The following is an 18480-nucleotide window of genomic DNA, read 5'->3' on the forward strand; positions in this document are numbered from 1 at the left end:
CACGAAAGACAAAGCGATGTCAGCTCACATCGTACGTCGTTAAAGCAATGATTACAATATCATAAAGACAATACACATCGCACACCACTACGCACAAAGAATGAACTTACAATTGAACTGACATTTACCAATTTGCTTCTCCTCCTGTTTCGCGTGCAAGCAACAAGCAAATCCACAAAGAAAGAATAATAAATAAAAAAAGTACGCTATTAAATTATATAGTTTTCATTTAGATATGTCTAAGTTAAATTGCCATCGAAAATTTAAGACCTTTCATAAGTAAAAATAAGACTTTTTAAGACTTTTTATTGCCTTAAACCATTTCGTGATACAGTCACATAATAGGCTACATAGGCTATCCTGAACGACCTCTCATACCTGTAGCTTATGAATCCCAACCTTGATGAAATTCGGGATAGCAATTTTAAGGGTTAAAATCACGTATACATAGCTTTTTATGATTGCAATTGCACGTTGGGACTTTTTACAGTCTATGTGTCATGCGTGCTGCAGCATGCATCACTGTCCCACTACACTGATTCTCTCCTCTCCTCCTCTCACATCTAACCACCCCTCATCACGTCCCATTCACAGCATCATGGCGTTTGAGGGTGAGTATCATCACTGACCAGCGTGGCTAGAGTACACCGTGATCTTTATGGCTAACAACATGTAACAGGGTCAGTCTGAACGTACTTTGCGCGAGACGTTTATAGGAATGTTAAACGTAAGCGATTTATTTTTAAGTGTAAGTTTAAATGTATTTTGACGTGGCCATAGCTGGTTATGTGCTACTGCACCATTGCGGACAAACATATGGAGTAACGTAAGCGCTTCTGAAATGACAGCTAAAGGGTAGAACACAATAACGTGTTTTTAATGAAGTGGTTAAAGTCTTCATTTATAGCGTGCTTAATGTTTAGTCTGTTTGTTTTTTCGTTATGATGTCGTCGCGTTATAAAGCGACAGTGTTTATAACAGCATGTGAGCGAGGTCTCCATCTGTTGTGTAGTTCATGTCTTTGACCAGCCAGGTGGCCACGTAAAGTTAGATTAGTAAAGCTACAAGATGGCTTACTTACTGATACATTGTACTCTTCTGTGAGTTTTGACATATTAGTAAACAAGAAAAATTAAAAAAAAAAAAAAAAAAGAAAAAAAAAGAGAGAGCAAAGATTACAGATAACATGATATTGACATGGTACTCCAATTCCAAGAAGGGAAAAAACAACAACAATAACTTAGCCAGCCTAGATGGTACCTCTTTGTATTTAGTGTGTTTATGGGGAAAAAAAACAATAACTTAGCCTACATGGTCAGAAAAAATAAAACAAATTTCAAAAAATCTCAAGACACCAAATAACTTGCATATGGGCTTGAAAGTTAGAAGTGGAAATGCCTGAGATTATGAAGTAAAGAAACTAGCAGTAAGGCAAAATTGCCTTTAAAAATATCCGGTCACTGCCACTCATGTTTGTCCTGTCTGACTATTTCTTCGAAGGAACACAAAATTAGTCTTTTTACATTTTTAATTTAAAATGTTTAATAATTGAAACTTCTCGAATCTGCACTAGAAAAAAAAAAAATGGTAACTAAAAAATTAACTGATTTTATTCAAATCAAAAGTATTTTTTAACATCACTGAACAAAAATGTATACCAACAAAACAAATTTTTAATCAAGTAGATATAGCTGTTTAAGGTATCAGTTGCACATTACCACTTTATACACGGTGTGGTAGGCCTACAACGTTTAGTCACCGTTCATTTTCATTGCATTGAAAAGACAGAAAATGGCATTCTTCAAAAATTGTACTGTTGTGTTTTCAAAGAAATACCAAACTCATACAAAGTCAACAAGTTTAGAATAACATGAGGTGATTAAATGATCAGAAAAAAACTTTTCGATTCAGTGATTCATTTTTGGATGAATTATTGCTTTAAGAATAGTATGTGACAATATTAATGGAAAGAAAATGGAATAGCTTGAGCCAGAAAGGTGTAGGACAGCACACTGTGTACAAAATGATGCTCCTTCGAGAGAGAGAGAGAGACAGAGAGAGTGTGTGTGTGTGTGTAAGTGAGATATGCATCTTCATTAATCAAAATGTCACGGCAACATCTACTTATTTTGAACGGTGTCACTGCAGTGTGCATCTAGAATATGAATTGTAAAGTCAGTGACAAATATATAGCTATGACGTCAAAGAGTCAATAGGCTTTTTCGTGATCACAAGTGCTATCTTAAAAGAGGTGTATCCTGTCCTCAGGTGGAGGGCGGAGCTGTGGTGTTCATGAACTCATCTGCGCTAGACGAGGTGAGAGCATCTTCCTGTTCCATGATAACATGCACCAATTGTGCCTGACTTGTAATGCTTTATACTTTTAAATAGATAAAATATAAGTAAATAGTTTGTGCCCCTTCACCTCCCTTGTCCCATACTTCTATCAATTATGAATGACCTATCAAGTTTGGTGAACAAAAACAAGCGTCATTATTAATTCATGGCGAAGGATTATGTTACGAGCCGGAAGACCTATGTGTAAACAACACAATTTCTACTACTTAGTCCCTGATATTTAAATAATCATGTCTTTATCTCTGTCTATAACTGCCACAGAGCAAAGAGGAAGATTTTGTTAGTTGGCAGCAGTGAAAGATTAAGGGTGAAATGTCAAATATTGAGCGTTGAGGCTTTGCCTTATGGGATTTTAGTTCATTTGGATTAGCAAAATTGCATTTGGTTGCATTGTCACAAATGGGGTAACTCACAGATCTGAGAAGTATACTGTTAAGTACATGTACAAAGATATTTGTTCTTGACATGTACAGTATAAAATGCTATTCAGTGCTATTCTAAATGCTATTCACTACAAACACTGCTTTATAATCTAAACTTGGTGGTGTTTCAAATTATATTTCTGTCTATCTATGGTTCAATTAGCATAAGGACATGTGTTTTGCCACTTATATCCCTGTCAATCCAGTTCCAGTTTCTTTTAATGTAGGGTAGGTTGGTTCCAATGGAAGGTCCAATAGTATTGTGTGCACAAAGTGTCAAGGGGCATCCGATTACCTTAGACTAGTGAATTATTCAGCACTGGGAGAGATAGATTGAAGACAGGAGCTATAGATTCACTCACTGTAAGGGATAGAAGGCAAAACCTTGTAAATATCATGGCTTAACTGGTCTATGAGGAATAAGGAGCATTGGAAGAGGATATATAAAGGTATTGTTGTCCACAAACTGACTGAACAGCGGGATAATTGGATTTAAGACACATTGATGGACTCCTGCTACCTGTAAACTGTGGTAATATTTGCTGGAGTGTTGAGTGCTTTTACAGTTTTGCTGATCGTAATGCACTGTTAGGTTTAAATAAACTGCGACTAATGTATTTCATGGTCTGTTGAAGCAGAGAAAGTCTGTGCTTTACATGTTTCTACTCTAAATAGGAGGTTCACTAAAGGTTTATATTAAAATATTATTATCTTGCAAAATAGAAGCATCTTTATTTGTGTTCATAACTTTCGGTCCCCACAAATTTTTTTTTTTTTTGGTCTATACTTTGCACTTGTAAAGAGTGACTTGTGTATGACTTATAAGTGAGTTGCAGTTGTACAGGTTTAATGGTTGTTAAAAACTTGCTCTCAGTGATCTTATGCAATTTTTAGAAAACTTGTCTGAAAGTTTAGTAAACATCTCTAAAATGCTCATGTCTTGTCATCTGTCCATGTTAATACAAATAACGATAATCGAGCAATGGCAGTGTGATTTGTCCCATATTGACATTGAGAACGTAACTTTTCCTTTAAGAAAATTATACCAAGGTTTGTTGCCCTGTCATCACAGTAGCATCCATCACCATCTAACATTGCTTATCTGTTATCTGGGTAGATCAAGTTCTCAGCTCTTGACCTTTACTTTCTCAGCTTTTGTCCTCCAACCCTATGCTTTCTCTTTCTCTGTTTCTCTTTTCTCCTTTAGTATCTCCTGAACTGCTAGGTGTCCTGTCCTCCATTGCTTTCTTCATGGCCGTGATCGCTCTGTTTTTTCTTTACCTCAGCAGCAAGCTGTCAGTGGAGAGCCCAAGCAGTGATTTGCCACATTTTGAGGGTTTTAACAAGGATTTGCAAGGTAAATATTTGGAGAGTTGTCAATGTGTTCACTATTCAGTTACGGCTGTGTATCAAATCTGAAGGCCTGGGTATACTTAAATATACTTAAAAAATAAATACAAAACCTGTGGTAATTGAAAGAAAATAAGTTGACAAAAAGATTTAATCCAATATTTGGTCATAATATTTCAATGAGAGATTTATAAGCAGTTTTTTTGCAGGCCGGTCATTTTTGGAACACCACAAGTGTGACTTTGTGCAATTTTGTACAAAATAAAAGCATTTCAAAACAAACTTCCTGGTTAAACATTAAAGCACAGTAGTGTGATAAATTGTACAGAATATTTAAAAATTGTATTCAATATTGCCAAAATTTTGGTCAGATCCAAAAAGAAATACAAAACCTGTGCTAGTTGAAGGAAAACAAGTTGACAAAAAGATTACATCTAATAATTGGTGATAATATAGAGTAATGATAAGTAATTATAAGTAATTTATAAGTAATTGTGAACACCAATGTGGGGGAGGGGTGGGCACAACAAATTACAAAAATTCTCAAATTTTTTGGGGGAAGTAGTTATTCACTGGGCAAGCAAAGTCAGTAAGTTTTAGTCTAATGCGATAACGTTAACTAGGGTCCTCTCCGGGTCAAAATTACTCTAACACAATCTGAGGGTTAAATGAGCAGTCTTTCTAGCATTTCTAGCCATCAAAGTCCATTTAAAATTATTTAAAATTAAAATTATTTCTAATTTTCAAAAGTATCGAAAGCAAATAGATCTGTGAGCAGGTTGCCCTTATAGGCAGCCTATATCAAGTTAGCTCACTAGGTTTTAAAACACCTGTATGTCCTGTATATCCTTTTTCCTTAAATATGAGATGCTTACAAACAAAATGTTATTGATGAACCTGAAGATTAATGTTCAAGCTGACTCTTCAACAGAATTTGCGGTCAGTTACCAGACACATACCAAAGGCACAAAGCAATGGCATTTTTCAAGAACTTCCAACAGAGTCTCCCTTCCGTCAGTTCCCTTCTGGACTCTGTCTCAAATACTGTCTCGACTGCTGTGGACGATTTGTCCTCTGCAGTGAGTGACGTTACCTACACTGTCAGTGACCAACTAACAGAGCAGGTCAATACAATTATCAATAAAGTACAGACTGAAGAGGATGAAAAGGAGGCTGAAGGGTCTACTGACGAAGTCCAAAAAGACAGCAGAAAAAGCAAGCTGAAGCGGCAGGAGACAGAAGCTAATGCTGCAGACATTGATGGAGAAGGTCGAAAGAGCCGAAAATCAAAAAAGAACTCTATGTGGACTATTGAAATAGATGAAGAGGAAATCCAGAGAGAGAAAAAAAGACAAGAGGAAGCAAGAAAAGCTGAGGATGATGAGTGGGAGTGGTGTTATGCCCCTGCTAAAGGATGGTATCGTAAAAGGAGGGACCCAAACCAGCCACAAAGCTCATCTCAGAGCACAGACAACCAGACAGGGAACAGTGACCAAGCATCACAAAAGGCAGAGTCTGCCTCTCAGGATGAAAGTAACTCCTTGTCCGGCAAACACAAAAATGAAGGTGACAACCACAATGAAAATGCTAATGGGATGCACCCATATGATAGTCTGGAAGAACAGGACTCTCAGGAAATGTCTGCTGATCCTGTTACATCAGCATCAAAGTATGAAAAGAATGGAGAGCACAATAGTGTTGAGGAAGATGATTGTTCTGAAAGATGTGAGAAAACGACACAATCTAAAGGCAGACGAAAAGATGAAAATGAAGAAGATGAAGAAAAAGCATCATGTGAAAAAGGTAAAACATCAAAACAAAAGAAGAAAGGACAAGTCTATAGTGATGAAGAACAGGAGGAGGGCACTCAGGAATCAAAGTCAAAGAGCTCAAAGTCAAAATCAAAGGCAAAGAAGGACAAAGAGGGTAGAGGTGAGACTGTATGCTGGACTTGCTGTGCTGCTGTGCTCTTCTGGTTTTGTATCACTGGTTCTCTTTGGTTTCTCATTGCACCCCTTGATTGACACATACAAATGGATAGTGTTTTATAGGTTTTAAAACTTTTCTCTTCATAATATTTTCTGTTTTACTCCTGATGAGGGCTGTGTTTCTCAAAAGCATTGAATGCTAAAGTAGATTGTTGAACCATTGGCACCAATGGTCTCTGCAATTTACTTTTGACACAATGCTTTTGAGAAACACGGCCCTGGGCTGTCACAAGGGGAGGACAACCTGGAAAATTGTCTCGTGGCCAGGGTGGCCAAGTAGGGACTATTGCAGTGGTCCCAAACCCTGGTCCCAGAGTCCTCCCAACAGTACACATTTTGGATGCCACCCTTTTCTAACACACTGGCTGCATCTGAAATCGCATACATCCCTACTACTAGGCGAAAAACAGTATGTGACAAAAGAAGTTTGTCCGAATTCACAGTACTCAAAAAGAGTAGGCAAAAAGAACCCGGATGACCTACTACTTGCGGTGAGATTCTGAAGTGTGCATACGATGGGCACTTTACTATCCCATGAGAGGATTTGTCAATGGCAGTGAAGTGACGCAACTGATGCTGGAAGGTCACATGAAAATGACAGCATGGTGAATGTAGTATGTCCGGATTACATGTTTTCAAAATAAGCACCTACTCAAGAAATATGCGATTTTAGACGCAGCCATTCATTTCGGGTCATGGAGTCTCTACTAATCATCTAATGAGTTGGTTCAGGTGTGTTTGATTAGGGAGAAAAAATGTGCAGAGCTTTCGGTCTCCAGGACCAGGATTGAAAACCACTGGCCTAGTCCACAGGTGTTCAATCTTGTACCTGGAGATCTACCTTCCTGAAAATTTGACCTCCAATCTTATGCCTGCTACAGACTGTGCGATTTCGGCAACCCTATAAGAGCATTACAAATCACACTGTACGTCATGGATCTAATTAACTTGGGTATGACATGTATGTAGACTACGATGATGACACATATTGAATAGATGGGCCCTATCATACATGCGGCGCCAGACGTGACGCAAGAGTTTTTTGCTTGTTTCAGCCCGATGCAGTTATCATTTTCACCTCCTGCGCCACGTTGTTTAAATAGCAAATGCCTTTGCGCCCATTTGTGCGCCCAAATGGACTGCTGGTTTGAAAATGAGGAGTGTTCAGGTGCATGGTTGGCGCGTTGCTATTTTGAGGCAACTGAAATAGACTGCGCCATTGACCAACTGAAACGTGGTCTAAAGTCAATGGCGCAGTATTTTTTTTTATTTAAAGGGCGCATTATTAATAATATTAATATTAATATAACTCACGGGAATGGGATATGAGACTCTGATTGGTTTATTGCACGTTACGCCCAAAACACACCCATTACTCATTAAGAGAATAGGGACAACCCTTTTAGACCATGCGCCGGGTGCGCCGACCATTTTTCCTGTCGTTAAACTAGCAAAAGTGGATTCGGACACGCCCTAAATGCACTTGCGCGTGCGCTTTAGACCTTGCACTTAGATCGTTAAAATAGGGCCCATAGGTTACGACGCAAGTTAGTATAGAAGAATAAAACGTCACCAGCATGCGCTAGTGGTAAACAAAAAGAGCAAGATGAATTGCACTTTAGCAATTGTGGTTTTTATGTGCGCTGAAAAAAGAGGAGGAAGCAAAAGATGAGAATAGGGATGTGGTCATGGCTAAGGAAATGGAGCTTGAGGTAAGTAGTTTTAAGTTTTAGCAGCATGTCGCTTTGATCAATACGCCATTTCATGTTGCATTTTTAATGGCTAGTCAGTAGATGTTAAGATGCTAAATCATGCTAAATTTCTGACACTGTCAGAAAATTATTGCAGTCTATCTTTGGTCGCAAGACCGTGACAACGGCCGGCTTTGAATCTCTCTCACTGTACGACGTAGGAGCCAAAACCACAGAAATCGCCACGATTGGTCATCTTCCATCTGGGACAGCCCAAAACCGTACAATATGTTCCGGGCATTAATCAAATACACGTGAAACAGCAAATTAAGATCTTTATGGATACTTGATAACTACAAATATGTGTGTTGATGCAGGCTTGGAACTGAACTCATATGGTGCGTCTCAATCAGCTCCCAAGGTCGTGAATCAGTATATCCATCCATCGGATGAGACGTTAAACCGAGGTCATTAAAAATCCCCGGCAGCCTGGCCAAATTTTCCCCTTGGCCTCTGTCCATCATGGCCTCCTAATCATCCCCATATACTGATTGGCTTCATCGCTGTCTCCTCTCCACCAGTAAGCTGGTGTATGGTGGGCGTTCTGGCGCAATATGGCTGCCGTCGCATCATCCAGGTGGATGCTGCACATTGGTGTACCCCTTCCATGTAAAGCGCTTTGAGTACCCAGAAAAGTGCTGTATAAATGTAACAAATTATTATTTATTATTATTATATTGTGTACATGAATCCGGGCACTGATAAGGACCCTGGTTCACCACACATTGGGACAGTTATTACTCAATTTCCAGCGACATGATTACAGACAACATAAACGTGCAACGTTGTAGAACATTTTTATGCTTCACGCTTCAGTAATGTGACCTAATTTCCGGTAAGGGAGCATAGTGAGCATCTATGCTCCTTGATTTTTGCAGTACATTATGGGATTTTTTTTAGGGGGCAAACGTTTCCAGTGCACTGGAAGGATTTTGCGATTGAGATACCCCTTATAATGGCCGACTCCCTGATCAGTGCCCTGACTACTGAACTAGGGAGCTGATTGAGACGCACCCATGAAAATGATGTTCCAGGCCTGGTGAATTTTAGTGATGGCCCTCCCTTTACTGATGTTTTCCTTTTTATAGGTGAAGAGTGTAATGTGTTCACTGTAAAATACTTGCATATCCCAATTTGACGATGACTTTAAATGAGCCATTTATTGGTTGTCAACTTCTAGCTTAAAAAGTTGTGTCAGTTTTGTGGCAGGACTACCTGTTTCCTCAAACAGTGGAAGTGTACTTGGGGTGTGGAGTAGGAGGGAGACCTGTTTGGAAACAATCATTACTTTTGTGTTTGGTGCCAATAGTTTTGTTTGTAACATGGGTATGGGTTATAAATTACAAGAGGGTGAGAAATTAACAATGACTCTCACCTTTTGCATACCACTGATGAGCAAAAAGTTTACATTAGGGTATTTTGACTGTAGATCAAGTTCTCTGTTCTTTGTTAGACGGGGGTTGTCCAGATAAAGGATCATCTGAGAGTGAGGACGAAACACCAAAAAAACACAAAGACTCGTCCTCTCACCAGCATAGAAGTGGGTGGAAAAACAGGGATGCTGAAAATGAGGATTGCAGCAGTGAAGCCTCAGCTGAGCAGGGTAAATATTGTACACTGTCTGAATGATGAAATAATCTTAATTATGCTGCAATCAGGATGTAATCATTTTTGCATTTCTGTCTCACTAACCAGTTAAAAGGAAAAAAGGTTCAAGTTCCCTGAATGAACTCCAGCCTCCACCATACCTGGACAAAGACGATCTCAAGTGTGGCTCAAGGGGCCGCAGTGATTCGGCAGAGGGCAGTGGAAGTGAGGGCAGTGAAGACCCTGAGGACACAGAGAGTTACCTGAATAAGGGCTATGAGGAGGACGCACCCAGTGACAGCACAGCCGTTTTGGGCCCGGAGGTGAGCCCCTCGTCCCGTCGTTTCCGATGTGTTCTTCTATGAGAATCCTGGCCCCACCCTCCGATGCTCGTATTCACCAATGAAACTATCAAAATCCTCACACAGTGTTGTTTAGTCTCCAAGAGAGCTATTCACTTCAGTGTATGTTGTGACAAATATTTGCATGTTTTTTTGTTTTTTTTAACTTTTTTCACCAATCCCTTGTTTTTTGTCATGAGATTAGTTTTTTAAATCCATTTTCTTTTCTTTGAGTAATATTGTGTTCATCCACGATAATGCTTATGCAATGCCAAACTGATAAACTAAGACACCTGGGGCCGGTTGCATAAACTGCTAAGACTATTCTTACAAGGTAGTCATCAAGACTGTTCATAACCATCAAGTCAGGTACATAAAAATGTAGACTGGTCTACTTTGAAACTGTAAAGTAAGACTGATTACCCCTAACTAACTGCTAGTGTCATCCTAGTTCTTAAGACACAGTCTTAACATAATGGCTATGTTTATGCAACTGGCCCCTGTCATCCATTTCTCCATGTTTTCTTTTTTACATTTCCATCTGTTTGAATTCCCATTCACTAGTGTCCTTTCTTTTAGAGACCATTGTAACAGTAACATTTTCAGCTGTTTATTAAAATATCACTTCATTGTCACATGAATGAGTCATTTCACTGATGGTTTTAATTATGAGGAGCAAGGACGACAGTTCATGGATTCTCTGGCTGTGGCAGGTTTGGTTCATTCTGGCCACATCTGGTAAGTTTGCCTTTGAGTTTGCTTGTGATTGGAGACACTCTGAAAGCCTGAATGTAGATATAGACATCTTGAACGTAAAGCCAGGCTACTTCAGGCTACTCCAAAGATCAGACTGCTTGATTGATTTTTGGAGATAAAGTTTCATAGTATTCTGTACTGTAACTCTCAGAACTCAAAACTTACTTCCAGTCCAAAAAGAGCATTTATTGAAACTAATGCCCTGTTTACAGCTGGTGGTACATTAGGATATGTTTTGGTCGATCGTATCACAAGTTGACGACGCTAAATACAGGTGTAAACTGGGTCTAAAACGTATTGAGCTTGTCCACTTTCGACCACTTCCAGAGGTAGTCGAAAACGCATTTGGCCGGATTGCTTTCGTAGTGTAAACGCTCATGTGGTCCAATGCCACAAGAGCCAACAGCCACAAAAGACTGTCTACTCTGCGCCTACTGAGCTAATGCGTAAACATTATGGGAAACACGGTAGCCAGACTGAACTTAAATTTTTTCAGCTAAAGATCCAAGTTTGGTTGGAAGACGAAAAACATACCAAGCCCAATGTTCTCTCACCATTCCTGATTTTTAACACACACTCACAGAGTTTGTCGTGATCTTGTGGCTGTCAGAGGAGAAACTAAAACTGCTGCTCTCCGTGTGTTTTTCCATCGTCTCTGGGCACATTCATATGTAAATTGTGCTAGCTTATTTTGTCCATTAGATTGAAAGGTCTGAAAAAACCCATACCTGTATCCACCCATAGACCCTCCCCTTAAAGAAATCAGGACAGAAGAGGTTGAAAGTGGACAAAAGAGACGGATTAAAACACCAGGTGTAAACAGGGCCTATGCTGCTGAAACAGCATGTTTCAAACTTCCACAACTTTCTGATGTCAAATGAATACAATTCAAAACATGACCATCCACATATCAATGATGACTATTCAGTGTTTAGAAATGGTCCGTGATCAATTTAATATTGTAAGAGTAAAATGGAAAGTTAAGTTAGCTTTTTACTTTTCATGGATGTGTGCCACCATTCTAACCTTCATTCTTAACAAGATTTCTGATCATTTATGCCCAGTCATAACAGTTTCAGTAGCACATTACAGTGTGGATTGTTGATATGCAGTCACAATGATTTATAAACATATTGTTTACAAAAAAGCAAAAAATGGGCAAATTATTTCTAAGAGTAAGCAGGAGAGTGGAAAAATGATCATGTACAAAATTATATACAGTAACTTGCCAAGTCACCAACACAGGCACCCTCAAGAATTTTGAGCTGTTAATTTTTTTACATGCACATCCATTTCCCCCATCAAACATGACCTGTCTTTCCTTTTCTCTGACAGGATAGCTTAATCCCACCCCTTCCAGAAACATATGAACCAGAGGCATTGGGGAAATATGGCACACTGGATGTGGCCTTCGAATACAACCCTGGTGAACAACGGCTTGCGGTGACAGTGACCGCTGCCACAGATATTCCAACACTTAAGAGCACTGGAAACATTTCCTGGCAGGTCCACCTGGTTTTACTACCCACCAAAAAGCAGAGAGCCAAAACAGGAGTGCAGAAAGGACCCTGTCCCGTCTTCACAGAAACATTTCGGTTCTCATGTGTGGAGCAGGAGGCCTTGGGGGACTATGCAGTCCGGTTTCGTCTCTACAGTGTGCGGCGCATGAAAAAGGAGAAGGTCCTAGGGGAGAAGGTGTTCTACTTAACCAAACTCAATATGCAGGGCAAGCTCGCTCTTCCTGTCACTCTGGAGCCTGGCACCTCAGTTCCTGTAAGCAGTGTTTGTGTGCATGCAGGATACATTTTCCGTAGCCAATCAGGTTTCAGAGTCATAACAATCCATTTTATAATGGTAATCCTGTAATGTCACTGTTCTTCAGGGCTGTGGATCAGTGGTGAGCGTCTCTCGGAGTGCAGGAGCTCTGTCGCACCGCTCAACTGGAGAATCCTCCACTCCGGAGCTTCTGCTGGGTCTCCTCTACAACTCCACCACAGGGAGACTGTCCGCCGAGGTTATTAAGGGCAACCATTTTAAAAACTCTGCCACCGATAAACTGCCAAGTAAGAAATACACCTGCATAATCCTTTTAAAAGCTAACCTGTTTCATGCATGTGCAGTCTTAATGTTTTTTCCTTTTTCTGTTCTGCTTGTAAATTGAACTGCTCTCTTTTTATCTGTCACTGTATTTTCTATCATATTCCTTTTTCTGTGTCCTGTCCTTTAGTTGGCCTGTTTTGTTGTGTAAAACACTTCATTAGTGGGCAACTGTATATCATGAGAGGTAAGTTTATTGCCATGTCAAAATGTCAAAACCACCAATTTAACAGATTCTCCGTCTTTACCTGCTGTGCTCAACTGCCTCAACATTTGACTTTCAGTAAAGTTTCATCGAGCTGTGTCCTGTAGATCTTGTAGAATATACACTGCCAGGATATCCCAGGATAATAATGTCAAGAATCATCAGGCTCAAATTGTGAAAGAATGGTTGGAAGGCTGTTTACACGACACCTTTTTCAACTAAAATCGTAAAACCTTTTTTGCGTTTTGGCCGTTCGTTTACACGACAACTGCGTTTTGGGTGCCTGAAAACGCACACTTTTGAAAACGGGTTTCAAAGTGCAAGTTTTTGAAAACAGTATCCATGTAAAACAACAAAAACACGAATCTCTGAAGACGATGATGTCATGCACATGCGTATTACATGTTCAGTCTATAGTGTTTCATTGCCATCTAATGGCCTGGCAGCAGAATACAGCGTTTTTAGTCATTTTCTTTCTTCCGTGTGAATGGGTCTGTACGCGGAAAACTCAAAGGAAAAACTTTGAAAATTGAAAGTCTTTAGGATGTGCTAGAGGAGACTTTACAGAGAGCTGGACTCTTGCATTGTCAATACAAGATCTTGACCAAAAATGTATGCACCTCTTGATGGAAAGTACATCACAACATTTATTTCCATACTCCCTCCCAACCATCCTTTTACAATTTGAGCCAGATACTTTTTGCCTACTCTTTTATGAGTACTGTGAATTCGGACATATTTCTTTTGTCACATACTGTTTTTCGCCTACTATATAGAAGAGAAGTATGCAATTTTGGATGCAGCCTATGCCTTCCTGTGGCTCTAGCTCTAGAATAATTGGTCACATGGCATTTATGGCTCAGTTGATTGGCTCAAAACAATCAGGCTATAGAACTGAGTGCCCATGAGTAAAGATGGCACATTTCTACTTGCATACTTCTGCGAGATCCCAAGCAATTGCCATGGAGAATGGGAATGTTAACGGTTAGCTTTCTCTAGGTTTTTCAGTTATCTAATTAGCCAGCACCTGCAGCTCACACTCAGATTCTACTTTACTCAAAAGAGAAAGACATTTGTGAGATTTATAGAAACAACTAAAGTGTAATTTCTCAGGACACCTATTTCAGTGATATCACTTGATAAAGGCATGAGGAATATTTATAATTCACCCATTGGTGAATCATAATTTATATATAAAGTCTACTGGTACTAACTGTAATGCAATGGTGATGTCAAAGTAATCATCTTGCTAACTTCATTACCCGAAAAAATGCATAATGATTTAATATTCAGACATTTAAACACGTTCAACAGAGTTGAACGTAAAGTTTTTAATGTTGTTTATACAGGGGTTGGACAATGAAACTGAAACACCTGGTTTTAGACCACAGTGATTTATTAGTATGATATAGGGCCTCCTTTTGAAGGCAAACAGCATCAATTCGGAATGACAGATACATGTCCTACACAATGGCCAGAGGGATTTTGAGCCATTCCTCTTCCAGAAAAGTGGCCATGTCACTATGTGATGCTGGTTGAGGAAAATGTTTTCTGACACGCTCCTCCAAAATACCCCAAAGTGGCTCAAACATATTTCGATGTGGTGACTGTGCAGGCCATGGGAGTTGTTCAACTTCACTTTCACGTTCATCAAACCACTCCGTCACCAGTCTTGCTGTGTGTATTGTGCATTATCATGCTGATACACGGCACCCCCTTCAGGGTACAATGTTTGAACCATTAGGTGCACATGGTCCTCCAGAATGGTTCGGTAATCCTTGGCAGTGACATTAGGGAATGCCATGATATTGCAGCCCAAACCATCACTGATCCACCCCTGTGCTTCACTCTGGGCAGCAACAGTCCGGGTGTTAAGCCTCTTTGGGACTTCTCCACACGGTAACTCTCCTGGATGTGGAAGAGACAGTGAAGGTGGACTCATCAGAGAACAATACATGTTTCACATTGTCCACAGCCCAAGATTTACACTGTTGGCACCAATGAAACCCGACTTTTGGCATTGGCACGAGTGACCAAAGGCTTGGCTATTGCAGCCCAACCATGAATATTGACCCTGTGGAGCTCCCGACGAACAGGTTTGGTGGAAACAGAAGAGTTGAGGTGCTCATTTAATTCTGCAGTGATTTGGACAGCTGTGGTTTTATGTTTTTGGATTCAATCTAGGTTAGTACCTAGACATCCCTTTCAGATAGCTTCCTCTTGCATCCACAGTTACTGTTGTTGGATGTGGTTCTTCCTTCATGGATGTATGCTGACATTACCCTGCATACTGTGGCGCTCGATACACCACAAAGACCTGCTGTCCTGGTCACAGATGAGCCAGTGAGACCCGCACCAACAATTTGTCCTCTTTTGAGCTTTTGAAACCTTCAACACTATATTGGCCAGTTGTTTCAATTTCATTGTCCAACCCCTGTATGTCTATGTGGTGTTTTTACTGTGCTTTAAAACAAAACCATGTGGAAATTCATCAGTAAACACCTTTGCTGAGTATTTTCTCCTTAAAACTGCAGTGTACCAAAAACAGTCTCAAAAAAGCTTGACACGCCTGTTTCCTACCGTCACAAACATGTAGCCAATCCCTTTCTAAGTTGTTCAAAGCGTTTCTAAGGATGCTGGTTTTTAGAAAGCAGCCGTCTGACTCTGATATGGTAAACGGGAACATGGTTTGTATAACATTAGCATCACATTATTAGCTGTTTAATAACGTAGTCAAGCCAAGGCATCATATCAATTACGTAATGTATCTGGTGTTGTAGAGAGCGATACAAAAAACGCATTAGCATTCTGATACATTAACTTGTAGATGAATTTGTATAATTTGCTCTTCTTCTTCTGAATCATTTTCTGGTTCAAACATATATGGCTGAATTAAACCAATTATTTCGACTTGCCATTGTGTAGCGTTTACTACAGTTGAGCGAGTAGATCAGGTAGTCCGAGCTGGTGTAATTGACTAGAGGCAGAAACTAATTTTGCCAATGTGCTAAGATTTGGCATTTGCTATAATCTGACATAATATATAGTTTAGAGTGTACGCAAATTATGATTCACCCAATATCTCCATGTTATGATGCTGTCATCATACCTTTTCTATTTCTGCAGTATATATATATTGTGCAAAGCATGAAAATAAAATGGGTGATAAAGTCATGTGATAAACATTGTGATAATATAGCATACTACTGTAATATTTATCATGTTATAATGCCAACTGTTTCACTTTAAAATAGTATGCAGTATACTGCACAGTATTTAGTAAATAGTTAGCTAGTATTTTTTTTCTGAAGATAGCCCATGTGTTTGACTTGTTGCATGAGATCAACATCACCACCAGGTGGTGCTAACTCACTGTTTCCCTTCCCATTCCATCAGACACTTATGTGAAGCTTACAATGGTGGACTCCAAAGGGAAAGAGATGTCCAAATGTAAGACCTCAGTCTGCCATGGCCAGCCCAACCCAAGCTACAAAGAGACATTTGTCTTCCAGGTGGCACTATTCCAGTTATCTGAGGTCACCCTGCAGGTGTCGGTGTACAGTCGGCGGAGCAGCATGAAGAGGAGAGAGCGGGTGGGTTGGGTCGCTCTGGGCCTCAACAGCACCACAGAGGAACAAGAGGAGCACTGGACCCAGATGAAAGAGTCAGAGGGACAGCAAGTCTGCCAGTGGCACACGCTCCTTAATCCATAGGGGGAAGCAGTGAAATGTGGTTTTTGGTCATCTGTACAGTACAGGGGTGTCCAATCATGCTCCTGGAGGGCCACTGTCCTGCAAAGTTTAGCTCCAACTGCAATTAAACACACCTGGACCAGCTTATCAAGGTCTTAGTAGGCATTCTAGAAACTTCCAGACAGGTGTGTTGAGGCAAGTTGGAGGTAAACTCTGCAGGAGTTTAGACACCCCTGGCTTTAGTATGAGTAAATATTAATGGATTTATTCACACTAAATTGAATATTCAATCCTAATTTATTCCTTCATGTCATTCCAAACCCCACAAAGGGAGTACATTTAAAGAATGTTAATTCTCTTCCATGCAATTTCAATTATTCAGTAACTTGTCAAGCTTCAAAAAAGACACTTTGCGTATATTAGTCAGAAATAACAACCGGAATGATCAGATCATTGAGTCATTTAGTTAATGACTGAATCATTCAGTTGATGTCAAGATTATCAACTTAAATTGCAATCCGTTCATCACAGAAAAAAGCTATCTTTACGCTTCAGAAAACTGGCAATTTAGTACAAAAATCAAGTACTTTTTATGATACTTTTTTGTGTGTCATTTCTGGAGTTTGACACACCTTATTTGATCAACTTTAATTAAGTCATACAGGGTTTAGAATGGCATGAATGCGAGTAAATTAGGCTATTACAGAACGTTTGATTTTTGAGCGAACTATTCCGAAAGAAGTGGGTGACGTCGCAGTCACGTTAACGAAATGTCAGCGAAATTGTGCGGGCAAAGTAGATCTATCATTCATTGTCAATGCATGAAACACTGCTTAGTAGTCACTTCTAAAACAAGCAGCTTTAACGTTAACGCAGTAAATTTTGCATCTGATGCAAAATCATGAATCTGATGCAAAATCCACGTGGGGGAATTTTCAAGTCATGGGCTCTTCAAGCTAAATTCCCAATCGCGTTGATTACTACTGGAATGACTATTTCGTCCATGGAATTTCTCCTAAACGTAAATGCGACTGCACCTTAATTTGAACTGTACAGTAATCCTCCATGTTGGAGGTGCTGTTGACCACATAGTGATTGAGACTGTATTCCTCAGGATAGCAGTAATGGAGCTGCTGTTTTTTTGCAGTGTTGAGAAAAGTGACCGACTGAAAAAAAAGACGCCTTATGAATACTATACAGAACACTGAACTGACCCACTGCCATTGGCTCTGCCATCTGTACCAATTGTTTATTCACATCATAGCATAACTATAACTGTACTGTTGGCAGTTGCATAAGCATTCAAACTACTTGAGGTTTTGCCTTTTTACTTGACTTGCAAATATGCAAATGCAAATATGCACTGCATGGTAACAGCTGAAGCATCAAGAGAATAAATTCATAATAAATATAGGACCAAAGCTCAAGTTCACATACATAATTCTATTTTATGAAGGGATATAAGGACTGTTTCACACCAGCAATGTTGCAAAATATTTAACATGAAAATGTACAAAAAGTAGGGCTGCTGAAGACTGTCTAAATGTAACTATTTAACTGATGCCTAAATGTTACTGATGCAAATCTGAGTAATTTAACTCATTTTGTCATCTGTTTTCATATTGTGGAAGTAAATGCTGCATTATGTATGTTAACGCTGATTCAGGTTCATTTTTAATCTATGAACAATGTAAACATTTAATAAAATCTGAATTTAAAAACACTTATGCAATCATTAGTGATGTTATGAACTTTACTATGCTTGGAAAAACAACAGATAACTGATAATGTAATTCAAATACACTTTTATACCTTATCTTACTGAGAAGATAAATGTTTTTAGAAATGTTGTAAATGCAAATGGGAAGGACTTAACTAAGAACTTAGGTGTTCATCATGCTCAGTCATGCTTAATAACTAATTTCATCACTTC

At 39.5% G+C, this 18480-nt stretch overlaps 1 protein-coding gene across 6 annotated transcripts; it reads left to right on the plus strand.

Annotated features, from left to right (window-relative positions):
* The first annotated feature begins 553 nt into the window (after positions 1-553).
* On the plus strand, positions 554-18263 carry syt14b (synaptotagmin XIVb). Of its 6 annotated transcripts, none has more exons than XM_084090675.1 (9): positions 554-611; positions 2269-2316; positions 3988-4137; positions 9305-9472; positions 9565-9779; positions 11889-12326; positions 12436-12616; positions 12781-12837; positions 16252-18263. In XM_084090675.1, exons 1-9 carry the CDS (start codon positions 599-601, stop codon positions 16566-16568), a joined length of 1587 nt encoding a protein of 528 aa, XP_083946801.1. In that variant the 5' UTR covers positions 554-598; the 3' UTR covers positions 16569-18263. The 6 variants fall into 6 exon arrangements, with proteins under 6 accessions (XP_083946801.1, XP_083946802.1, XP_083946799.1 ...); XM_084090676.1 differs by having other exon boundaries at positions 9323-9472; XM_084090673.1 differs by lacking the exon at positions 554-611 and adding an exon at positions 5062-6062 and having other exon boundaries at positions 2296-2316; positions 4067-4137; positions 9323-9472.
* Positions 18264-18480: the final 217 nt, after the last annotated feature.

Source organism: Abramis brama (genome assembly GCF_963993115.1).
Source record: "Abramis brama genome assembly, chromosome: 18".
In the NCBI taxonomy this organism is placed as follows: domain Eukaryota; kingdom Metazoa; phylum Chordata; class Actinopteri; order Cypriniformes; family Leuciscidae; genus Abramis; species Abramis brama.